At 44.7% G+C, this 26,025-nt stretch overlaps 1 protein-coding gene across 1 annotated transcript; it reads right to left on the minus strand.

The window, feature by feature from the left end:
• Positions 1-958: 958 nt before the first annotated feature.
• On the minus strand, positions 959-25,978 carry RHOA (ras homolog family member A). Its single transcript, XM_051811313.1, has 5 exons — positions 25,836-25,978; positions 8,190-8,347; positions 5,311-5,431; positions 3,077-3,207; positions 959-2,227 (listed from the first exon to the last, which is right to left on the minus strand). Exons 2-5 carry the CDS (start codon positions 8,343-8,345, stop codon positions 2,054-2,056), a joined length of 582 nt encoding a protein of 193 aa, XP_051667273.1. The 5' UTR covers positions 8,346-8,347; positions 25,836-25,978; the 3' UTR covers positions 959-2,053.
• Positions 25,979-26,025: the final 47 nt, after the last annotated feature.

The following is a 26,025-nucleotide window of genomic DNA, read 5'->3' on the forward strand; positions in this document are numbered from 1 at the left end:
GGCAGCGAATGAAATCCTCCCAGGCAGCCCCCGCTGCAGCTGTGAACTTCCTGCTCTGTTCAGCACAGTCACCCGCGGGGGGAGGACAAACACCCAGGAGAGGAAGGAGGGAAGGGTGGGGCAGGTGACACCATCGGGCTGGCCAGAGGCTCACTCTGTGGCTGCACAGGGAGCACAAGGACCAGAGGTACTGGGCACTCCTATGGCTGGGTCTGTGTCTCCTTTGCTGCAGGAAAAAGAATCGGGAACACTGTCCAGAAAAGAAAAAAGAGTGATGTGGGTGTTTTGTAGGCCATTATGGGATGCAGCCAGGTGCTCACTGACATGGGCTGTCAGCAGCAATTGGACTCCCTCCTGCTCAGCCCAGCGTGGAGGCTCTTGGCTCAGCAGCAGCTGCTGTAAATCCCAGTGTGAGTGTGGAGATGCCCGCTGCTGTTCCCTGTCATTTCTCCCCCAGGAGCAGCACAATCTGCTCTCCAGCCTGGGTGCAGCACAGGGCCTACACTTTGAGCCCAGCCCTTGTTGCAGCGCTCCAAGGCATCCCTCATGGAACAGCCCAGCAAACACCTTGCCAACCACCTGCAAACCATCACATGCTCCCACAGCAACACTGCTCCTCCCTTCCTCCTGCACAGCCTCCTCCTGCTCCTCTAATCTTGTGCTCAGAACCAACAAGTTCAGCTCAACTGATGGCCTCTTGTCTGAGTATCAAAAGCTCCTGGGAAGCTTTGCTGCTCACTGCAGGGGCCAGGTGAGATATTCCACCTCTGCTCTGCTGCAGCACTCGGAAACCACCGTGAGCAGTGGACGGTATCACTTGCTGGGAAACAAAAATGAGTATTAAAGCACTTGCAACTGCTCAGTGAATCCTCTCACAGCTGTATCAAAAATGGTATTTCTGATTCAGGCTGTCAGATGCTGGGCCAAAAACCCAGAGTGAGGAATACAGACACCAGGATACAGGGAGCTTAGAAAACTGCCTTTATTCTATTAGTTCTTGGAAAAATGAAAATACAGAAAGAGTTTAGTTGGCTGCAGAACAGCAAGAAGTTCACAGGTTAGGAGTCTGATCACTACATGGTAACCAAACTTACACAAAAAGTTTCTTTTTTTTTTTTTTTAAAGTTTTGAAACTGGGTCCAGCAATGAATTTAAGGCAACTGAACAGTTCAGAAGCTTTGAGTGTGAGCAGGCTCTTTTCTCATCCCTACATCACGTCATGGAAAAAACTCCTCCTGGGTGTGCAGACCACTCAAATCATTCGAATGGGTCAGACTCTTACAAATGAACGGGGAAGAGGATCAGCTGCTTTCCATCGGACTTTATTTTCAAATACAGTTTCTTAAAAAACCCAGAACACCTTAACGCAGAGGTTACAAGTAACAGTATTAGGAAATCCAATTATACAAAAAATACTACATCTAAGCTGGGGTAAATAGATTTATTTTTGGTAACATACATTTAAACTGGCACTAATTACACAGTAACTAAAAGGTAACTAACATGAAACCACAGAACCCTCACTTTTCCTTAGCTGAATGGGACTTGGTCATTTCAGAGTGATCACATTTTCAAACTCATGTTTTTACACCACCGAGCCATGAAAATCAGATCTTCCTAAATGTGATAGCACTGAAGCTACGCTCGATTCCATACAGCCTTGTAACTGTTGTACTCAATTAGAATAGGACGTTAGTTATAAAGTAGTTACAGACCAATCCTCTGTGTTGACAGCTTTTTCTCTTTCTAGAGAGAAGAAAGAAGATAGAGAATTGTCTTCAATTAGCGCCTGGCATATCCTGTGAGTGCAGAAAAGGTTTGTTAGAGGAATGTTGAGGTTAACCTTGGGTGCACAGATGAATTTGATGCAGATTGTTATAAAAATCATGGTTGGCTTCTAAATACTGGTAGCAAGATGACTCGATTTTTAAATCTCTTAAGTAAATTATAGATAATGAAAAAGGCCAGTAATCATACACTAAGATTAATAAACAGCACTTCAAAATTACTCAAGTGCAGGGTGCTGCTTTGGCCATCTTCCTCTGGCCACGCTTTATAAGAGAAGGCACCCGGACTTTTTCTTGCCACGCCGGGCTTGCAAAGCAGCTCTAGTGGCCATTTCAAACACCTCCCTCACACCGTCTTTGGTCTTTGCCGAACACTCCATGTACCCGAATGCACCAATGCGGTTTGCCATATCCCGGCCTTCCTCGGGCTTGACAGGCTCCTGAAACAGCACAAAACCAGCAGGTGAGGTCAATCCAAACCCACACTGATCCTCCTCTTCCCACCCGGCTTCCCAACAAATGCAAAGGAATTTCTGGACTCAGTGCACATAATTAACTGGATAGTTAAGAATCCAATGCCTGAGGACATGATCAGTTTTCTGACACCTCTAAGCCTGAAGGCTGCAAGACCCTTTGCAACTTGAGCAAATGATTGCTTATTTCTGAGGAAACATTTATGCAATTCTTCACTACAACTGCAAAAAACCCTATGAACAAATCCCAAAATTAATGCCTCAGTCTTTGTGTAAGAACCTCAAATATTATGCTGCAGGAGCAAAAATTCCAGGACAGAGCAGAATATCTGCAGTCCCATTCCCAAGATGGGGGTTTCAGGCTCAATCTGAAAATGAAACCTCGTGATAGGCTCAGGAATGAGCTACAGCACCTGTGGTTATCACCTCAGAACACCCACCAATAAAGCCATTTCCTTTCACATCCTGAACACACCAAATAAAGAACAGCTCCGGAGTGCCTGCTCTGATGTGCTGATCGTCTCCTAATTAATTCCTTTCTACCTCAGGGATCCAGCTCTGCAGCAGAGAGCAGCTGACTGTTAGTAACCCCATACAGCCATTCTCATTGCTGAGGATGCCTTCTCTAAAAATTACATCTCCAAATAGGAAAAAAGAGACAGTTAAAGGCAATAGATACTCGTGGTGTCTGCCATGGGCAGGTGTTGATCACACAGCCCACAGCAGCTGACAGCCAGCTGTGGGTGCCTGTTTAATGTTCTGCTACAACCACCACATGTGTCTTCCTTTTATTGTAAGACTCCCAAAGGAACCTGCCTGCTTCATTTTGGCCAGCTCTCGTCTTGTGTGCTCGTCATTCCTCAAGTCCTTCTTGTTTCCTACCAAGATGATAGGCACGTTGGGGCAGAAATGCTTCACCTCTGGGGTCCATTTCTCTGGGATGTTTTCTGAAAGAAATAAATAGAAGTATGACTGTACTAAAACTCACTTCTGGGGAGTTTTATTTTAAAGCTTTTACCTGAGTGGTTGCATCTTGCTAATCCACACCGATGCCCTTTTTTTTTTACTCAACATGGGAAGCAAATAAACTGTTCTGGTATTGCCAAAAAAACCAAGCCTGTCTGTGGTAATTTGAAGGCTGAAGGGCACGTAACCTCTTGGCTTCTCTACATCTCTCAGTAGATACCTGGCAAGGGTTAGCACAGAGACTGCAAAGAACAGCATGCAGAAGAATTCTGAAGTAGAAAGTTATGGAATATTTTGCTTCAAGAGAAACATTTTATTCATCTCCAGAAGCTAAAGATGGGTGCAACACTGAAGCCTAAGTTTTAACTTCACTTCTTTTTATAAAGCAACATCAAACAACCGCTCCCAACTCTGCCATTAACTGTAGCAGAAATGTTCCACACCCTAATTACAGATATACAAAACCAAATGCTTTGTGTAAGTCATTTCCAATCTGCCATTTCTCCCTACCTGTAGCAAATGAATTTGTGCTCATATACAAGAAACCTTCTTCTCCTCCTCACGGCCCTCCATGACTTTATCTTTTTAACGGAAGGATGACTTAAGGGCTTTTGAAAGCAAAACCTTGATAAATTGTGTAGAGCAGGAAGTGCTGAACAGCCCAAAACATCTGGCTTTGCTTTCAGAAGCTCTCAGACATTTGAGATTCACCTGTGGATGTACTTGTAGGCTGTGTAACCCCATTTTATCTTCATGAAATTACATTCAGCTTTTGAACAGACATTCACTATTATGTATTATGGTATATTTTCTTGCTTGAAAGAACAACTTAAGGATTTTGAAGCCAGCTTTTGCTCTACAGCCAAATCATCAATTCTGCAGCTGCACCTGGAGTGCTCAGGTGTGCTGGCCTTTAGATACTGCACAGCTGAAAAGCTCTTCACTGCTCCCAGGCACCCTGGGATACTGGTGAGCAGGAAGGGAGGAGAGGAAAGAAAATTTTTACAGAAACTTACTTCTTTGAAAAAATGCTACCACCATGTATTTGTTTAGCAGACTACACTGGATGGATGGAGTAATTACCATTTTAAAGGGACAGAAATCAAAGTTCCAGAGATGCTGAGTCTTAGAAATGAGAGTATCTCTATCTCCTGCTCCTTATCCTCTTCAAAAACATCTTTGCAAGATCAAGTACATCAACATCTACAAATTAGATTTATATATCAATCAGTGAAGACTTGGACTGCACACAGAAGAGGTGCCCATCAAATACACACTTTTGAAATGTATTGTTTTTAGAGCTCAGAAGTCATAAATCAGGCAACTCTTTTCTCCATCACAAGCAGATGGAAATCTCCATCCCTTGAAAGCAGCCTAGGAGAGTGTAAATCTCCAGTCCCTGATCATTTCCACCCATGAGAGAGCCCCCTCCAGTGCAGCTCTAGCCCATGTTTTTAACTCACGAAACAAAGAGCAAAAACCCTGGGGTTATTTGGGACCAGTAACTCACAGTATTTCAAGCTTGAACAAATGGGAGGGAGGGTGGAAGGGAAGAAAACACAAAGCTAGTTCTCCCATTTACATAGAAAGTTACTCCATTTTCCTGGATACAGTGTGGTCTTGAGTGTATAAGAACCTACAACTTCCAAAGAGAAATTAAAAAAAGAAGTAAAATTAAAACCTGGGAGGGCCATACCCCTCAGTGGTCCCCTTCTGTACTCACAGGGCTCCTGGACACAGCAGTGTAGCTGCAGCCTCTGTGTGCTGGGGGTCCCCAAGGCAGCCCCTCCAAGGGACAGGCACTCAGCTGGGCTGGGTGCTGACCTAGGGGAGCTGCCCCCCCTGCTCAAATTAGGCAGCAGAGCCCTGGCAAACACAGAGTGTGCTGTGGCTCTCGTGACCCTCAGTGCTGCTGAAGAACACAGGTTCCTTTAAGGTCCTATGTCTGACAACTGTACACTCAAATCAGCCCGAATTCTGGAACTAGGAAAACTCTCAAGTGAAAATATATTCCACAGCATGATTTCCAAGGGGAATACAGTGATACAGAGAAGTGGTTCCAACTCAGTGAGTGATCTACTTACCTAAACTATCAGGACTATCAATTGAAAAACACATAAGTATAACATCAGTATCTGGATAAGAAAGCGGTCTAAGTCGATCATAATCTTCCTGTCCTGCTGTATCCCACAAAGCCAACTCAACCTGCAAAATAAACATAAGGAGTTAGATCACCAGAGATGTTCTGATTCAGAAGCCAGTTACCAAACAGGAGTGGATAAAATATTTCAGTCAACGCCGCTCAAAAGGAGGAGACTATGGCACGAACCGCTTTGACAGGAGAACTGTGAGGAATTTTACATTCTGTAACCCCAAAAATCAATTTATTGCAGCTTATGACATTTTTCTTTATATCCGTGACCAGTGTCAATTCTTTGAAAAGCAAGACAGAAGAATCAAAGTGAATCAGCTCCAAAGGGCTGGTAATCTCTGACAAGCATCCCAGAAACACCAGTTTGCAGTGAAAGTGGACTAAGTATATACTTTTTACGATTATGCATGTTTTCAATGGGTTACAGCTGGAACCTGTAGTGACTAAGAAATGTTAAGATTGTACTTATTTGTGCACAAATTCATTACAACTCCATCACAGCAGAAATGTACACTTGTAATTTGCTTTGAAACAAACCTGATTTGTGTGCAAAGCTTCCGGTTACTAAGAAGAAAGTACAGTACCTAATGTTCTGAATATTTCTACTTATGCTGGAGCCTGGGGAGAACACACCCACCATAGGATTGTTTAAAACTACAGAAGGAATTAGCCAACATTTAATCCAGGAAATTTAAAAACTATAATCAAGCTCTTGAGGCATACTCTAGCTTGAGATTCTCCGATGAGTCTGCCTTCGCAAAGGAGTGGGTTCCTTCTTGTTTAAACTCTTATGTTCAAAAACTCCAGGAAAGAAGTCCACAGCAGCTCAGATAAAGACAGATGGGCAGAACTGGAACGCAAATGTGAGCCTGAATGTGCAATGCAACTGTTTAGTTAAATTGTGAAGAGACAAAGCCTTAAGTTGCACACATATACAAAAATAATGTTCTGTACTTCTGTCAGAAACACTCCTCCTCTCAGAGTCACTTCTGCACTTGCAGATGTGAATTCTGTGGCAAATGTTTATATTTTTTAGAGAGCTGTCTGTTGAGGGTTCCCTCTCATGACACTGGAATCGTTTCCTTTGCTCTACCTAAAAAACCACATCTCCTTCCATCACTTTTTTGTCTTCATGTGATTTCTGGACATTTCTGGTAATTCTCTTCTAGGAAAACAGAGGTAAGTGGCTGGCAAACAGAACAGGCTTAAGCACTGCTCTTCTATAAACTTCTGTAATCAAGTTTTCTGAAGACAAAGTCCTTGGATAAAATATATCCTCCAGTTACAAAAATAAAATCAGCTGACACTGCTCAAGCTGCTCATGCAATTTTTCTTTAGCTACCGGCTGCATATAGGCATGACTGCTGATAGGGCATGACTCCCTGTTCACTCATTCAGAGATGCAGAGATTCAGGCAGAAGGGAATGAGGAAGTTTGATTCAGTGATAAGAGAGAAATGGATCTCATACATGTTTCAAACAATACTCCTTAGAGTCTAAGATACAATATAGAAACTGTAGAAACTGTCACTTGGGGAAAAAGACATGTTCTAACATTAGTCTAAAAGTAAATTTTCTCTTACCAATTTATATTATGGGAGAGATAAGATCAACTAGCATGAACTATCACAACTAAACCCACAAGAAACCCATCCCTGTAACAGCAGGAAATCAAATGTAACATAAAGCCCCAAACTAGCCCAAAAAACTTTTTTGCTCCGATGAGGATCAAAACTGAGCAGTTTCAATCCATCAGTCACTGCATCTAAACTAGAATGGACTGAAAGATGTTCTGGCTGTACCTGAACCCAGAGCAAAGGCACATGTCACAGCAAGAGAGGACACAGGGAAGCTCAGCACCAAACCTGCCACAGGCCTGACCTGCAGATCCACGGCACCGAGTCAGCTCTGTGTGGTTACGGGAACAAAACAGACACAGGCTGTGGCTGCCTGAGAGGGTTTGGAAATAGCTGAGCTTTCAAGGTGCAAACTTTCTGCTTTGTGTGCTTCCAGAGTATCCTGGAAAGTGACAATTTTACACATCACCCAGCACCTTGCTGACGTAAGTGCAGAAGGCAACCCACCCAGGGATCAGAGAGCAGCCTGGCAGCTGCCTCTGGGAGCAGGTGTCTGGCATGTCTCCTTGTTTGGTAAACAAAAGGACTCAAGAGCTCCACAAATTGAAAACCAATTTTCAAAATATTTAAAATTAAAATGAAATATTTTAATGATTAATTTACTGAAGTACAAACTAAAGATGAAGCTCAGTGAGCCCTGGGCATGCCTGGCTGCTAAGAATTTTGCAGAACAGATGACGCTGATGTGCACTACAAATATCAACCACCTTTGAAGCCTGTCAGTCTTCTGTTCTCAAAAGGATCCTGCACATGTCCAGGAGTGGGCATGAAATAAAAGACTCTCCAGGAGTTAGTCTTTGTTAATCCAGATAGGTCCCTATCAAAGGAGGGACTCCATTCCAAAAGCCATTAGCCCTGGGTTCTCAGCATGTCTTTGAATTGCTCCATCCCCTCCCACCTGCTGCAACACTCTACTTGGACTAACTACGTGACTTTTAGAACCTCATTTTGTGTAAGGTTAGAAGCAGGTTGTTAAACACACATTGGATATGAGCAGGCTCTAGCAAGGCAAATATTTTTTCCACAGGAACGTGCTTAATATTGAAAAATATATTTACAACAAAAGAACTACTCACACTTACTTATTAAACAACTCATTAAAGGAGCACGGAGATCTCCACGCTATTCTGAACAAACACAAGTTCATTCTGGCTCTTACAGAGGGGTTCACATACCTGCTTTCCATCCACTTCAATATCTGCTACGTAGTTTTCAAAGACGGTGGGAACATAAACTTCAGGGAACTGGTCTTTGCTAAATACAATCAGCAGACAGGTCTTTCCACAGGCACCATCTCCCACTATAACCAGCTTTTTTCGAATGGCTGCCATAGCTGAAAAACAAAATGACAACTTATTAATTCAACCGCTACAGCTTTTCACTGAGATGCTGCTAATAATTAATAACCACTAAGTTTTCAATTAATGAGAACTTTTAAATCCACTCTACGTGTCCGTCAGAGATGCAGACAGATGTCTCGAGTGAGTTCAAATTCCCATCCCTTTAAGAAAAAACATTCCCCAGAACTTGTCAACACACTGATAAGCCACTAGGTGCAAAAATAACAGAAAGGAGAGGAGATGGGTCTGGTTAAGCATTTATTGATCTGTTCTAAAGGTTAAGAGAGGAACACCCAGAGAAAGTGAGTGAGTGAGCAGCACTGTCTGAGAGCACCTTCTCAAAAGTGTATTCCAGGCACTCAAATATGAGATGCTTCGATTCAAGGGCAGGAACATCATCTTGTTGCACTGAGTTGCCTTAACTACAAAGTGCCAGTCAGCTGGACTGAGGAGCACCTGCTGCCACGTCAGAGCACCAAAAGCAGGATCTTGAGGCAACCAGCCTGTTCCTCAGATTCCAACCACCACACTGCAAAGGATTTGGGCAGGGCACATCTCACTCCTCAACCCACTTTCCCCGGCATTGCTGCTACCAGGTTAATCCCCCCTGCTACCAGCCTGCAGTAAGTAAAGGGGGGACACAGAAGGGGAGACCCCCGTGATGCTCCACACAGATCTCTGCTGTGCAATGGGTCAATTTGTACATCCATCACCTGCTCACAAGCAACTTTGACCTTTAGAAGATAGTATGGAAGCTTTAAAGGTTTAAGGAAAGCCAAGAGTCAGGGTGAGACTGAAGAGGATGTTTGTATTGGATCTGGCAAATCAAACAAAACCAGCACTATATATGTGCCTGCTCTCTTCTTTCTTTTCTCCAGGCACTTATTTGTGACCAGTGCTGGAACAAGCCAGAGATTTAGGGAGTGGCCTGGCTACGAGGGACTGGAATGAGGACAGAACCATAACTACTTTCTTCTCCATAACATAAAGGCACTCCAGGGGAAGCCGCTTAGTCATCCTGTGAAGCTTCCTGGAAATGGAGCAAACAGCAACGCCACCACAATACCTATGACTGCATGACCAAAACACCACAGAGAGAGCACTCCTCTGAGTTAACTTTTGCCATGACAAATCCAGAACAAAGTTTATGAGGATGACTAGGGCTGCTGGCGAGGAGGGAGGGGCTCAAAGAAGCACAGAAGAGATTTAAAGGATACAGCAAAAATATATTCCCCTTTTCACCTCTTCTCTTGCCTTATGAAATTAAGTAAAAAGGTAGAACTACCCATCTAAAAGCAACCTTTAGTACTGGTATATGGTGAAGAAGCAGTGGATTTTACAGAGATTCTGTACTTCTGCAAACAGAGAAGGACCATTTCAGCCCATCAAGCAGCAAGGGCTCAAGGATTTGTAGAGCATAGCTTTGCCAGACACCACTGCTCAAGAGATCCAAATCTATCTCTAAAGTGAGATTCTTTCACCTTGTGAATATATATGTACACAAACTCAAGTTTTTTACTCTGGGGATTTGGGGTTATTTTTACATTTGTGGAAGGTTTTAAATGATCCAAGCTTTAAAAAGGTGGGTTTTTTTCAGTGGTTCTAGATGGGTTTGAACACTTTCTAGCAGTGGTAGTATTTGAATTTTACAGAACTGGAAATCATCTGTCCTCTGTACCACATCAAAATCAACTACTTACAAGTTCTACCTAACATCAGCTTTGGCTAATCTGCTCTTCAAGTCCTACAAAACCCTTGAAGCCGTCTACTCTTGTGCTCCACAATATTTAATAGCAGAAAACTTCCCCCAATAGTACCCTCAACCTTCTTTGATGTAAGCACATTACTGTTTATCCTATTTGTCACAGCCACTGCAGAATAGATTATTCCCTTTCCCCAGTGCAGTTGAGAATACGTGTCTTCATTTAGTCTTCTCTTCGGGCAAAACAATTCCACTTTATTCAAGCCTTCTCTGTAAATCGTATTTCTTAGACCTTCCCGTTGCTCCCTTCTGGGCAGAGTCCAATTGGTACAAACGTACCCAAGGGTGGAGCCCAAAAGCTGAATCCAGTATTTCTCCTAGGGCTGTATGAACAGTGCCTAGAGCTGAAGGATTATTTCACACTGATCTTTCAGGATACCCTGCTGCTTAAACACCAATCTGGAAGTGTATGACTTTTTCTTCCTTCCTCCCCTCCTCAGAAGACAGCACTGTTGATACACCCAGGTTTTAATTCCTAATAACTCCCAGATCTTTTTCATCTGGACAGCTATACAGTAAATAGTCCTCTATTCACACAGCTGAATGTTCCAGTGTCAGGCTTTTATTTATCCTTCCGCTCATTGATGTTTTATTCTACCTCCAGGTCCTAGCTCTGTCCTCCAGCTTAATCACAGTCTGTCAGATGCAAGTTTAATAACCATGATTCCCAGATAATTATCTAGGCCATTGATGAAACCACCCTGGAGACAAAGTAGGTGGATGACGGAATGGGATAACCTGTCCTTCCTTGGTATCCTCCCTCTCTCTCCCCTCTGTGCCAGTGGCTGGGGCTCTGGCCTTTGATCACCTGTGTCACCTGCAATAGCACTTGGGGTAGGTGACCTTTTTGGCATCACCTACGGATAACTGTATTTTTCAATGGATTATCAGATCAACTCTTCCTTTATCTTCCTCTAAATACTTCCATCACTCAGATTATTTTTTAAGTGCTCCTTGCCAGTTCAATCTCATTTTATGCTTTGGCCTTCTACATACTTATGCCTCAGGTCTACGAGGAAACTACAATTCTGTTTAAAAAAAAAAATCATTATCATCTAACGTATTGCTTTCTACAAATCCTTCCCTATAAAAGCTTGAAAAATTTATGTATATATATGTAAAAAAATTATTTCAGCAGCTTTATTTTATCTCCTCGATATCTTTTTCCTGAGAAAAGCTTATCATGAAACTCTCCCTGCCTGAATGCTTCCTGAGATCCGTTGACATCATTCTGACCCAAGATGCCCTTCAGCAGTGTTTGCTCAACCACTTCCTTCCCACTGCTCAGGACCCGCCCCATGAGACTCTCTCCTGCTCACAGTCTTATGTGCAGGACAGTCCTCAGGGCATCTCAAACCTGCTGAGCAGTCCCCTCCATCTAGCACACTGAAAAACTAGGGAATTAAAATTCCCTCATTGCCAGCTTCTAGAGGATCCTTCTGGACGGTCACAAAAAGCCTCCACCACCTCATTTTTTTTTTTGGTGACTATGGCATCCTCATCTTTTTTACTTTAGTTTCACCTTTGAGAGCAATACCACAGAAGAATTCCTTCTGGAACAAGTGTGTTGTATAAAATTCAATTCAGGATGCAAAGATCACCACTTATAACCTCAAATTTTCAGAAACAGCCCAGATTATAAATGCTGGGTAGACACAGATGCCTCAGGATGTCAGGTCTGATCACTAGATAGACCCCTGATCCGGCTCAGAAGGAAGTCACCAAACACCACGACCATGTCTTCCTTCCTGACGTTATCAAGGAACCACAGAATGGTTTGGGTTGGAAGAGACCTTCACCATCATCTCGTTCCAACCCCCGTCATGGGCAGGGACACCTTCTACTAGACCAGGTTGCTCCAAGCCCTGTCCAACCTGGCCTTGAACACTTCCAGGGATGGGGCAGCCACAACTTCCCCGGGCAACCTGTGCCAGGGCCTCACCACCCTCACAGGGAAGAATTTCTTCCCAACCTCTAATCTAACCCAACCCTGCTCTGTCAGTTTAAAGCAGTTATCCCTTGTCCTATCACTACATGCCCCTGCCAGAAGTTCCCTTTCCAGCTCTCTTGTAGCCCCTTTAGGTACCACAAGATGCTCTAAGGTTTTCTCAGAGCCTTCTCCTCTCCAGGATGAACAGCCTCAACTCCCTCAACGTGTCTCCAGCCCTCTGATCATCCTTCTGTCCCTCCTCTGGACCTGCTCCAACAGGTCCACATCCTTCCTGGAGGTACTGGAGCCCCAGAGCTGGATGCAGCACTGCAGGTGGGGTCCCACCAGAGCAGAGCAGAGGGGCAGGATTAGCCCCCTCCTCCAGCTGCTTTTGACACAGCCCAGGACACGTCTGGTTTTCTGGGCTGTGAGTGCACATTGCTGGGTCACGTGGAGCTTCCTGTCAACCAACACCCCCAAGTCCTTCTCCTCAGGGCTGCTCTCAATCTGTTCATCCCCCAGCCTGTACCTGCACTTGGGATTGCCCCAACCCAGGTGCAGGGCCTTGCCCTTGGCCTGAACTTCACGAATTTAACCACATTAGTGGTTACAAACTTTACAGCTTTATGGTACCTGAAGTTTCTTCTCTCTGGTGAGGGTGAACTCTTACTGGCTGCCAGAACACCACACTTCACTTCTACTGAACCTGCTCAGGGATGGACATTGCTGGTGAGCCTGCAACCAGCTTTCTTCTCATGACAAATTCATCTTGTCTGGACCACTCAAAGTGTCTGTGTATGGAAACCGGTCTACTGGTGCCACAATGTCCCAAATCCCCACGTGTGGTCCTCAAATTTTAGCAGCTATCTGGCCATGGCAACAGCAGCCCGTCATTCATGCATTAACACATTTACAGTAATAATTTCCTAATTTAGAGGATTCGGCCTGCAGATCAGCATCTTTCAGCTGGTTATTTTTAGATAAAATAAATACATTCCTCTCCAGTGGGCAGCTGTAAGGGATTGTCGGGTCTGGCAAAGACTCAGAAAAACAACATCTTGGTAGTACAATAGAGAAAAAAATTGATTGTTAGGACGGAGCTATGTCTTAGTGGTGAGTATCACAAGGACAACACTAAGAGCATTCACAGCAGTAGGGTCTTTCTGCTGCATTTTGACATGCCCTGGTTTTCTTAATCAAGTATTCTGAAACATGGAAATACATCAAATTTGTACCAGCAGTGTGTGGGAATCAAAGCACTTTGCTGGGCTGAAGAGTTTAATTTAAGATGGCCATTACACACAATTTAGTATTTGCTGCAGCCCAGCCTGTCACCAGTGAGTGTGTGTCTACATTTAAAGCTAAAAAACCTAAGAGGATGTAACAAATAGACCAAATCCAAGCTACTACTACCCCACTGGAACTGCACACAACTGCTACACATTCATCCTTTTACACAACACGTAGAGCAGGGAGAGACCAATAAATCCAGAAAGCTGCTGGAACTGCATCACTGATGATGCACACAGAACATTGAGCAAGAAATGTTCTATCTCAATTAGTGTGGCAGAATGGCTGCAATGATCTTCTAGGAGAATCTGTGCTGTCTTCTGCAGCAAGACAAGAGATCTGAAATTTTTCCTACTCTTAAATGAACCACTCCTCCCACCTTTGCATTTATAGGATTCTCAAAACCAGCTAGTCTGCTAGATTCAAAGTGGAAACTCTCACAGTGTGACTCAAGTGACTCATCTGAATGGAAGAGATTCAATTCTGACATTTCCTCAACCTAGGCCAGTGTCTTTCACAGGAGTTTTAGCCATCATTTACTCAATCCCACTAACATCACAGGAGGTTACAACACAAGGAGCTCCTGTTTGCAGAGTTGCCACACTAATATCCTTGTTACATTAGGCTGCTGTTTCTAAGGGCAGTAACGCTCCCAGACCTCTGCAGCATAAAGCCCTGCTTGTTAAGGGAATCTACTCCAGAAGTACTCCAGAAGAATTGGAAATGGGAAAAATATTTTTTTCCTGTGTTTTAAATGTACTCCCCCCCAAGTATTACTGTTTACTGCAAGGGAATTTGCCTCTTCAGCATGCTATTTATTTTTCCAAAAAACAACTTTTCCAGTGCCTCCTCTCCTGCAAATCCCAAGGCCACATAGCATAAGTGAGGATTGTGGACACTGCTGACATTCTGAAGTTGGATAGGCTGCCAGGTTTGTCTGTCTCACTACAGATCTCATCCTGGAGAAAGATGGAAGAAACAGCCCTTTACCATCACATAGATATCATGACTAGATTTAATTTCAATTACCAGTTAACTACTACCAACTTTATACTGCCTGCTTTACCACAGGGGCAGATCCCTTGTATAATGCAGAATTTTGTCCAAAAAAAAAATCTGGATTATTGCATGTTAGCAAGTACCCAGTAGAAGCAGTTCAGCAGGATCATTAAGGATGTTTCTGATGCTGGGGTAGGGGAAACATCCTTTAAATCCTTTCCCACCTAATCTTTCTGAAGTCCTTAAAACTAGAACGTTGGAAGGCAAAGGTTTTGAAATCTTAGAAAGGCTGCCTTGCTGCTGACTCCTCCACACAGCACTTACAGAGTTTGCTGCTGAGTGAATTACAGCCTGGCACTCTTCTTGCTTGCTTCATTTCCCCTTCATTCCCTCAGCCCTGCCCTGGGAGGGACCAGAAGACAAAACACTGCTCAAGTGTCCCCCACCCTGACCAGTCAGGCCCTGCCCTCTACCTACCACACGGGAGAACTGCCCCTTCACCAGCATCTGAACTGCCTTGGCACCAGCACCTGGATTTACTCTTAAAATAGACTCACTTTTGTTCAAGTCTGAGGGGAACAAGGAAAGATTTTACCCAGAGACTCCAGTGATGAAGAGTGGATAAGCAGGTTTTTCCCATAGTTTTCTTCTGGCCATCTAGCAAGATCCAGCATCAAAACTGAGAACTACCAAAGCAGTTTGGAGCTCAAAGCAGATCAGCCCAGAGGCAAATAGGTCTGCTTTTAGGGCAGTGTGTACAGCCAGTGAAGAAAAAGACTGAACATGGAGCATCTGACTGGGTGAAATGGTCCAAAGACCATGACCAGGGAATGGGGAGGGGACAGGCAAACATGCCAGGAGGAAGATGGCAGAAGAGTGTAACAGCTCAAATCCACTCTTCCCTAGAGCAGAATCCAGGATTCCCACATCTCCCAACAGGGGGCAAGAGTCTCGACCTTCTCCACGGAAGTCCCAATGGAAAATGTCAGGAACTATACATTTTGTAATTCTTTTTCACCACTGCACTTCTCATTAGTGAAAACATGTATAAACAGCAGTCAGAAACATTGCAGCTTGCTGCTGAAATGCTAATCCTGCTACCTTAAATCAGCTTCTTTGAGCATATGCAAGCCTATATGTGCTGTCATGCCTTTTCTTTCCCACATAACCAGCACAGGATGGCCACGCTCTTACACAGCGATAGTTGTGAAGTAAAGGAAAGTAGGACCCCAATTCACCTCTTAGAAAAGGTGCCAAACAGGGAGCAAACAGCCTTGGGACTGTAACAAGAAAAAAAATTAAAGAAATAGGTGACTCAATCACACCAAGGAGTCAGATAAAACCCATGTTTCTGCTACAGGGTTCCTAAAGGATCCTGGAAGAAGTACACACCCCAAAACATTCTGCAGGTGACCACTTATTTATTGTCCTGAACTTATCTGTACAGCTGCACTGACAGTAAACCCAGACACACTCTGTGCTCAGAGTGATCTGCTCTTTTGACACCACGTACAACCCGAAATCAAGCACTACTGGGGTGGAAATACAGCTCAATTACAACCCACTGGAATACAAACACTAAAAACATGAATGCAGTCTTTGCTATTGAGGAGACAGTCAACACAGTTTATTGCAATAATTGAGATTTTCTTAATTCTGTGCAAGTTTGCCTGTGAACACTTGCACTCATAAACCAAAAAGCCACGCTATTTAAAGCGTTGCTAACAAGGCCTTTGGGAAACAACTATATTTATATTTCTTACTGCAGCCAGCACATAAAGCAGTTTGACAGTACTGCAAAATAGACCTATTTCTAACTACAGCACTATGTGGGAGCAGTTGGTGAGAAAAAGCTATCTGCTGGGGTTTTTTTGGACGGTTACATATGAAATTCAACACTTCCAAAAAGTCCCAAAGCTGGCAAATAACAGGGCAGGCTACTGATGTTGCACGTTAAATGTAATCCACAGAGAAATGGAAATTTTCTGTTTTAAGACTGAAGTACAATTGAAAAACTGACATAGAAGGACAGTGTAGTATCCAACAGGATTAAATACTGAACATGGGAAGGTCCTTGGACAGGGCAGGCTGAGTCCTTTCTGCTAGCAGTTCATTCAGACCGTGTGTTAACCAGGCTCAAGTCTGGCAAATTTTACTAGTTTGGAAAAAGTGCCTTGCAAACAGAGCTGTACATTTCCAGAGCCAGCTTTAAATCGAGAGCAGGGCAGCTGTGTTCACCCCCATCTAATGAACCTCCCCAGGTCTCAGCTAACTCCACAAACAACCAGCTCAAGCCTCTCCGTACCACATCACCAGAACTGGGAGCAGTGTCAGCTTAACTGCATTAGGTCTTTGCAACATTGGCTGCCAGCCCCAGTGAACCCTTAATGACTGAATAATTTTATACTGTCATTACGAGTTATCAAAAAATATAAAATACATGTTTCATAGGCACAGGCATACGATGCATCTCCGTTCAGCACACTGTGTTGTTCATGCTGCCTCTGCAGTGGCTGAGATGGGGCAGGAGATTCCACATCCAGCACAAAGCCTGCCAGTGCAACTTTGGAGGAAACCTGAATCACCTGTCAGCACTAGATCTGTGTTGAGTGTCATGTGGACACAGTACGTCTAATCCGAGATATCATGTGAAGTCTCAAAGCAGGATTCATCCTATCAAGTTGCAGCCTTTGCCCTTGCTTTCCTCTTCAGGATAAATCTGTATGACAACACTCAACTCATCTCCCTCTCAGAGAAGAAAATTGCTTTGGATTCTAATAAATTTCCTTGATTTTTAACCACCACAGGGAAGAGCAAAACACTGTGCTTTGCTCTCCTGCCCTGTACAGCCCACCTGCCCCTGCTTTATGGGAACGACGCCCCAGCACCATCAAACTGGTGAGAACACACAAACTAGCTTTTGTTAAAACACACAAACCACAATCTGTGCAACCTTCTACACCCAGCACTGAGTCCCACAAGCAGCTCCAACACAGACACTGACCACTGGACCAACTTGTCCTTGCAGCTAAACTTAACATTTCCTATACCTCGAGACTCACAGACCATCCTTTGCTACAGGTCTGCACACATACGGGAATGGGTATTTGGAACTGGAGCATTCCAGATGACCTTAGGGTTGGATTCCTTTGCAAAAGGAAAAGAGGACAGATGAATGAGAAGATTCCCTCTCCATGCTCTCCAACCATTTTCAGCTCAGGAGCTTCTTGGGTCAGATGTGGTTCCCATGAATCTGGTAACCTCAAACAGATTTCTCTTCCACGAGCTTGTCCAGACTCCCTTTGAACCCATGTAAACTTCCAGTACACACAATATCCTGTTGGAGGGAGTTCCCACAGCTTAATTACACATTGTGTGTAAAGCCACTTCCTTTAAATTCAAGATTGTCCCTATTAGTTGCTTTTACTGCCTCCTAACTCTGAAATGGAAAAAGAATGAACACTTTACCTCACTCACCCTCTTCCTGCTGCTCACGCAACAGACTTTCCAGACTGCAGCATCCTAATATAGAGCTGGTTATTTTTTTTTTAAATTACCTTTACACCTTTGACAGTAGTTACTGTCTGCTCCCAGCATAAAGAATAACAAAGTGGTAGAGGTGTCACAGTGAAGTGCTTCGGCTGGGAGGGCTCTTGAAAGCCCAGCAGCACAGCTCCGTGTACCTGCCCATCCCTTCTCCATCCCACCCCCAAATGCCCCTGGGCTGCTGCAGCAGCTCCAGGAGCGGGAGCCTGGAGGGACACCCCTATTTTGACAAGGTGTGCTGTTAAATCCATTTATGCCATATCAGAGAACCACACCCTGAGCTGCGCTTCAAGTGCAAACAAGCCACAGCTTGGCCATTCCCTGGTACACGTCTCACTTGGTGCATTAACTCAAGTGCAGACTACCTTGACTCTAAAATAGAAGTAACAGAGAACCCTGGACCAAGCTCCTGCTCCAGCAGTTGGTTACATTTTCTGCATCACAATGAGGTTTTACTTGTCACTTCCTCATTTCTTCAATCTCTGCCAACTTCCCATTATTGGCATTTTACGTTTTCTCCAGGTGACCACTAAGAAACACAACCCAATAGCCCAAATCCTTCATGTTCTCACTAGACACAGACTTACCTGAGCCTTCACTTGCCTTTTACAGCTGTCCTCTTTCTACTAAATTTAATATGAACCATATTGATTTTGTTCTGGCTTAGTTTCTCACTGAAAATGATGTGCAATTACTGTCAAGTGCTAACCGAAGGCTAAGATGAACACTTGCACTTAGGAACCAAACTAAAACAATTAACACCAATTGTTTCTATTTCCCCCACTCCAGGTTGAGTGACATTGCCTTAATTCTTTCCTGAACGCTTTGTTACTTATGCCATTATTGTGCCTGGGATTGATGTCTTAGTCTGATGGGATTATAATCATTAAGCTTGTCCTACTTCTCTTTATTATTACTGCATATTAGCATTCTTTCAAACTCAAACTGTGGCAGTATGTAAAGAACTTTCTGGAAAAAAAAGTTACATAAACCCCCTCCATTCTCAGGCCTGAGATCTTCAGAGCTGAGATACATCTCAAAACAGAGGTGTCAATTACCACCATTAGGTGTGCAGTATAATTCAACCTTTTCTTTTTTTTAAACTTAATGAGATAATCGAAATACCTGATTACAGGGAAGTTCCCTGTGTATAGATAAATAAGTGCCAAAAGATAGGAAACTGGATAGAAAGAAATGCTCAGCACACTAAGAAAATCACCCGCGGAACCTGCACAGTTTGACATTCATAAATGACCTGAAAAAGTGAGGAAAAACAGCAATACAACAAAATTTACTGATGATGTCAAGATTTACAGGTAGTAAAGGCAAGGGCTTAGTGTGATGAATTTCAGAACCTTAACAGGCTCTGTGCCTGAGCAATAAAATTTGAAATAGATAAATGTGAAGTGATACACAAGGTAAAAACCAAATTCAACTTCCTATGTGAAATTATGGACTGGGAGCTGATCACTGTAACCCAAGGACAGTATTTTAAGGTTATAGAGTTAACTCCTTTAAAATACAAGCTCAATACTCTGAAGTGCTACAATTTTTGTTTAAGATACCAGTATTAAGAACTAGGAAAAAGCGACCAAAACAGATATCTTTAACATGATGTGGGACTAACGCCTGTATTTTCTGACAGTGTGCAGCTGTGATCCTGCCCGTGTCAAAAGGCTGTACAGGAACTGGAAATGACTCAGAGCAGAGCACACGGATGATTGAACTACATAACAGTGACCATATGAGGAACAACTATGGCAGAACTGGGAAAAAAAAACTGGAAGAGACGCGACCAAGGAAGAAAACGACCAAGCACTGTGCTAAGATCCTAAGGAGAGGTGAGGAAAGCTGGGCCTGAAACAAGGACAAGGGTACAGGGGATGAGCCAGGTTGGAAGCAAAGGCAGGCCCAGCAGGACACATGGCAAGGCCTTGTTGTTTCTACCACATTTAAACTTTTTAGATTCCATAATTTCTTAGTCATCGGCTTCTCTTTGAGCTCCCTTTTCCTCCCAGTTACTTGCCATGATTTTGAGTTTCTGTTTTCTATTTTCTACATTCAATTTCTGCTTTTCTCCTATTTCATCTGTAGGGCTCTCTTGCATTGTTTTTTAAGTGTGAACAAAACAGATGCCTTCATTTCCTTTCCAAGCCAGGTTATTTAATTCACATTCAACACTTGATGGGGGAAAAATAGCACAAAAGAAGGTTCCTGAAAAATCTTTTTTAAGCATGTTTAAGCCAAAATTGTTAGAAACTAGAGCAGCAATATGGGCAAGCAAAACTCTCTTTTAACATTGTCACTGTGCATCCTGTTTTGCTAACACCAAACTTAGCAAGGCCCTCCTGATCTACTACAAGTTGTTCTGAACTATCTGCAAAGTTCACCTCACACTGTTCACCTCCCTATTGTTATATAATTAGTAAATTAACACTATTTCAGAACCCAAGGAAGAAGCCTAATTTGAGCATTTCTCCCCTGCCTTACTCTACCACGCCAAGTCCCTCTCCAAGGCTGAAGGCAAAGTTTGGATTACAGGGGCAGGAAGCAGGATTTTGTCCTCAGGATCTGTGGCTGCCATTGCTGTCCTTCCACCCTCACTTCACATTCCTGCTACTTTGCCCCTGACTACATCTTTGCTATCTGCAGGCACGGGGACTTAAGAGAGCACTTCTCTTATGCAATACCGAGTCCCAAGATTACTTGGCACAAAATGAGATTAGGGCTTAATATTGAGGTAATTATAGTAGATCTCTGGATTTCCACGTGTGTGTAATCTGCAAAACGCTTTGCATTTGGGCCAGTTTTTTCTTGGAGTCCTCTCTTCCCAGACACCTCCAGCATGTCACATGGGATGTGGGGCACCACACACTGAACGAGGCAGGTTCTGCTGGGGTGTGAGGTGGCTCTGTCTCCTGCTGCCCCACAGCAGGCAGCAAAGCACATATGGACAAGAAAAACTAACACTAACTCTTCTAGACAACCATCTTCTTGTACCCACAGCTGACACTCACCTGTGTTCCTTCTCCTCTCTCACCACAAGATATCTGCTGCAACTGCACAGGCTCAGATCAAACACCCAACAAGTCCAGCACCCTGCCTGACACATGCAGGGATCTCAGATGACTGAGTAAAAGAAGGAACAAACACACTGATGCCTCTGAAAGTGTATTTTCTCAGTTTCCAGTTTGGGGGGGTTATTTTTTGACAGCATTTTCTCCTGTGATTTCATCTGTTGGGCTCTGGAGCCACGTAAATCGTTGTCATTCAGAGCACTCTGTGGCGCTGCATTCTGCGGTCTCGGTGCAGACTGAGGGAGAGGCACCATCGGTTTTGATCTAGACCAGACTGTGCTCAGTCATGTCTTTGCCAAGCTGAAGAGTTCAAATCTTTTTTAAGCATCCCTTGTATGGAATCCATTCCTTATCTCTGATCACTTTTTTCAGCCTCATCTTTGCTTTTCCAGTTGCAATGTATCTCCAAGTGCATCTCCCTTTGTGCCAACCCCCTGTAATCAGTGTGCTGAGAACTGAGCCGTGATGCTTTCCCCCTGTTTTCCTTTTTTATTCCTTTCCCAAAGCCTCTCACACTTGCTCATATGATCACTGTTGAACAGTAAACTTGCATTTTCACAGAATTATGACAAGCTCTTCCTTTTAAGTGGCAATAATTAACTTTCACCCCATCAGTGCATAAACAAATTAAGACTTCCCCCCCCTTGTATTTATCTGGAACAAATTTAATTTGGCATTTTGCTGCCTGTAATTCATGTCAGAAGGACAAGTTGCAATTCTTCCTAGCCAGCTCTTGTTGTTTCTTCCCTTTCTACTCAACACCTTTCTCACCAGAACATTTATGAGTATGCCGAGCAGTAGAGGTGTAACACACATCCCTATTCTCCTGCCCCAAACTTCCCTTCTCTGTCCTTGTTGAGTCATTTAAAACCTCCAACAGATATAACCTGCACTGTTTCCTTTGCAAAAGTCACACCAGCTTTCTCCTACTGTAAGTTTATAGTCCATCTGGTTACTTCCTTTTACCATTTATTTTTTAAAAAGGCATTGAACTCTGTGATATCCTGCTGAACTATCTTTAAGAACTGCTACCATGTAAATCATCTTCTATTTCTCTGGCTTCAAGGTATTAAGTGAGAAGTTACACAGCGTAATTAATAATTTGGTCATTTCAGGCCCAAGTTTCCTTTGGAACCCTTGGGTGAGCACCATCTGGTCTTGGCATCTCGTAACTGTATTTATCACTTTGCTCTAAAAATTACTTTGCTGACAATTCAAGCACAGACAGATCTTCCAATGAGTCCTGTTCCCCATAAAGAGAATTTCTGGCATAGGAACCTCTCTGGACTCCTGGACTCCTCCACGGGAAACAGGAACACACATAAGTCATCTAACTTTCTACTCATGCCTTCATCATCAAATATTCCTTTCACTTCTTCACTCCAGCACCTTTCTGCTTCTGATGTACTTGGAAAATGGTTTTTTTGGGTTTTTTTTGCCATTAGTATGACATTGCTCAGAGTCTCTCTGGCAAGTCCTTGTATTTTTCATTTGACTTGCCAGAGTTCACGTTTTTATTTACTTTTCTGGTCAACTTCATGACTTAAAACTTTCTGAAGGCTGTACTCTTATTTCTAATACTTTCTTTATCCCAAACTGCATGCTCATTCTCATCTGTCAACATTCCACGGTGTAATTTAAAATCTTCCCAAAAATATTTTCAATTTCAAGCGCAGAAGCCTAGTTCTGCTGCGGTTTACATGGAACCCAGCCTTTCCAAACAGCTCCTGGACTGAGGTTCAAAAAATGAGCCAATTCACTTGGTCAGTACCAAGTCAAGATCCCACTGTAAGATGGCCTTCTCACCTCCCACAGTTGCAACAGAGCAGACAGGAGGTGAAGAATAAAGAGCCTCCAGGTGTGAAATGTAAGAAAAACGAAATGTTAGCACAGAATGCAAACAGAGATAACTGGTACTTGGAGAGCTGCTGGTTCTTTCAAACCCCTGACACAGGCAAGGATAACTTTCATTAAAACTGTGAAGATGAGGAGGAGGAATCACTGTGTACACATCCACACTGGTGACCTGCTCCAAATGTGACAGTTCAGGCCAGGTGAGACAGAACTATTTGTGGTTGCAAAGCACTGCTAATTAACTGAGCAAAGAGATTGAATTGAGCCCTGTTTCTGATTAAAAAACAACAATAAAAAAGCAAGCAGAAAACCCACAACTGTCAGAGCCTGAGGAAAGCAAAACCTCATATTTGTTGTGGGTGTACTGCCCAATTCTACTGGGTATATTTGTGACTTTCCATCTGTTCCTTTTACCAGGGACCCTGGTCATGAAGGATGGTCAGGGAAAGACAGCAAACCTTCTCCTCATTAGTTTAATTAGATGATTCACTTAGGAAGGACTGGCTGTTAGTTGTGTGGATGGCAAATATCTTAATTAAAAGGTGGTCTATGGATACCTTAGTTCTTTTACAGTCTCAAATGTTCTTCCCAAGTGAAAACATGGTGATAGTAAAATGACAGAAGAGAGTATGGACAATGCAGTGTTGTCCTACCAACTCCAATTAAGCTTTTGGTACTTTTATTCAGAGTCCAGAATGAGTGATAATAAAGGCCAGAAAGCACCCAGACACCTGGCACTGGTGTAAAAGCAACAATAACTTAACCAGTGTACCACAGTCTTTTAGGATATTTGTGCTTATTTTTGAGATGATCTCAACAGTAATATGCAACTACTTCTTTCTATTTAGCTACTCAGCTATTCACAGCAGGAGAGGAATCCCATCAGCAGGCAAGGAGCAGAGGATTTCCATCCAGGTGTGTGCAGATGCATGGCTGTACCCTGGGAGGGAAGGTCAGCTGCCATTTGGTGCATTTATTTGTTCTGTATCAGAGAGTTTTACCCCTTACTACGTGTTTACTGGGACAGAGTCAAGGAGCTACCGTGAAAAAACACGAGCAAAGATGACGAACGTTCCAAGCCCCCTCCAAAATATCAAACTGCTTTTTATCTGGAATTTGCTTATCTGAAGAGCCATCACCAGTCCTACATCCTCGTGGTGGTTAGGATCATTTAGGATGTTTTTACTGTCAATTCCTGGCTCAGAGAACTCCCCGCCTCTGGCGCTCGGCCGCTGTGGCACCGAGCCAGAGCGTGAGCTTGGAGAACGAGGAGGGATAACATGAGAGCTGCTCAGCTGAGCTCTGCTGTGACTGAGTTTATTTTGCCCCTCGTGTGAAGGTGCATTTATGTCTTGAGAAACTTTTTTAAAAAAAAAACAACCCTCCATGTATTCTAGTGTTAAATGGTACAAATCGCCTGTTCAAATTAATTTACGTCAAGCGTTTATGCTGAAAACGCTGTTAAACATCCCAGTGAACTAATTAAAGTGAAATAAGGCTAATGGCAGTTTTTCTTTTTTTAAACATGCAGCCTCGGTCCAAATCAGAGCCAGAATTAGACTGTATATCTGAGAGAAGAGAAATGTCAGTGCTGTGTGACTGGAGACCTGGGTAAGGCCAGAACAGGGCAGGAGGAAGGCACACAGACGCATCAGAGGAGCCTTCAACAGAAAGCAAATATTTTCACAAATAATCTTTTCAGAGAGGGAGAGAGTTTATATTTCCATACTGGGAAAAAAATCCCCAAATAAAGCCATTGGAGAATGTAATACTTTCAGTCACAAACAACACTTAGGGCACGTAAAACTAACTTTTGAGATTTTTGAGAGGATAAAAGTTTGCTTCTAGAAGAAACAGGCCATTTCAAAGTCACACAGATGGCAGAGTTGTTACCTAGTTAAACCTCTGGGGTTAAAAAAAAAAGCAACAACAAACATAACATTCCCTAGATAGGTCTTAGGGTTTAGTTTTCTGCAAATCCTGTATCACACAGAGAAAGGGTGGGTGGGAACCACTACTCATGAAGAGTTCCCTAAAACAAACAGGTGAACTGCACCAGAGAGAAACAAAAGCTGGATATGAGACAGCAACTAAAAACAAACAAACCTCCCCTCCAGACACCTCGCAGGGACAGACTTAAAGGGATATCAAAGTAGCTGTGGTATCATTTGAGTGGGAAAAATACTTTGTCCTGAGCCTCTATAATGACTTTAACTCTGCAAATCTCTATGAGAAGTTTTTGGGTCATTTTTTCAGACTGAAACACAACCGCGAAGTGGTCTCGAAGCTCCTCTCGCCCCTTGGCACGCACGGTTCGGGCAGCTTGTAGTTTAAGGCCGGGCAGTTTCAGGACCCCGATTGTGCCAAAACCCGCCGGGCGCTCCCCGGCACACCCGCCCCGGCAGAAAACCACCCCCCAAACTTTGCCGTCTCGCTCCGGAGGGGGATTCCTCCCCGAGCTACAAGTTGAACCCCGCACAACCCCCGGGCAGCCCCTTCCGCAGGGACCCCCGGGCGGGACCCCGGGGCGACCCCCGGGGCGGGCGGGGCGCGGCCCCGGCGGCGGTGACGTCACACCCCGGGCCGCCCCTCACCGGGACACCCCCAGTGCCGCCCGTGTCACCGCGCGGGGGCCGCGCCGCCCCCGCCTCGCCCCGCACCGCCCACGGCCGGGCGGCGGCACCGAGACCCGGGCGGGGCGCGGGCGGCTCCGCCGGGGGAGCCCCGGGGCCGCGCCCCTCCGTCTCCTCCCCTCCCCCGCTCCCGCCGCCCGGAAAAGGCCCCGTTACCGGGCTCCGGCAACTCGCGGAGGGGCCGCCGCCGCCCGCCCTCCCTCCCTTTTGTGCGCGGTGGTGGCGGCGAGAGGCCCGGCCGAGCCCGGCCGCCCCCGCCCGCAAGGCCGCGGGCTGCCGGCGGGGGCGGGCGGGCCCCACCCGGCGGCGGCAGCGGCGGCGGGAAGGGAGCAGAGAAGCCGGCGAGCCGCCCTCACACCGTCCCCGTCCGGCGCGGAGCCCCCCCAGTACCTGCGGCCTGCGCTGGTCCGGCTCCCGCCGCCTCCTGCTCCACAGGCCCAAGCGCGAGCGGCGGCGGCGGCGGAAACGGGCGGGGCGGGGCGGGCCGTGCGCGCTCCCGGCTCCGCGCGCCGCGCGCGCCCCCGCCCGGCCGGCCCAGCCCCGCCCGGCTCGCGCGCGCCCGCCCCGCCCCCGGCCACTC

This window comes from Manacus candei, unplaced genomic scaffold, assembly GCF_025592945.1.
Source record: "Manacus candei isolate 608988 ecotype Guabito, Panama unplaced genomic scaffold, ASM2559294v1 h1tg000082l, whole genome shotgun sequence".
NCBI lineage: Eukaryota > Metazoa > Chordata > Aves > Passeriformes > Pipridae > Manacus > Manacus candei.

Coding starts and splice junctions, on each gene's coding strand:
- RHOA (XM_051811313.1), bottom strand. CDS start 8,345: ATGGCAGCCATTCGAAAAAAGCTGGTTATAGTGGGAGATGGTGCCTGT. Junction 5,432..8,189: donor TTGAAGTGGATGGAAAGCAG/GTATGTGAACCC, acceptor TTTATTTTGCAG/GTTGAGTTGGCTTTGTGGGA. Junction 2,228..3,076: donor AGCTGGCCAAAATGAAGCAG/GCAGGTTCCTTT, acceptor GTGCTGTTTCAG/GAGCCTGTCAAGCCCGAGGA.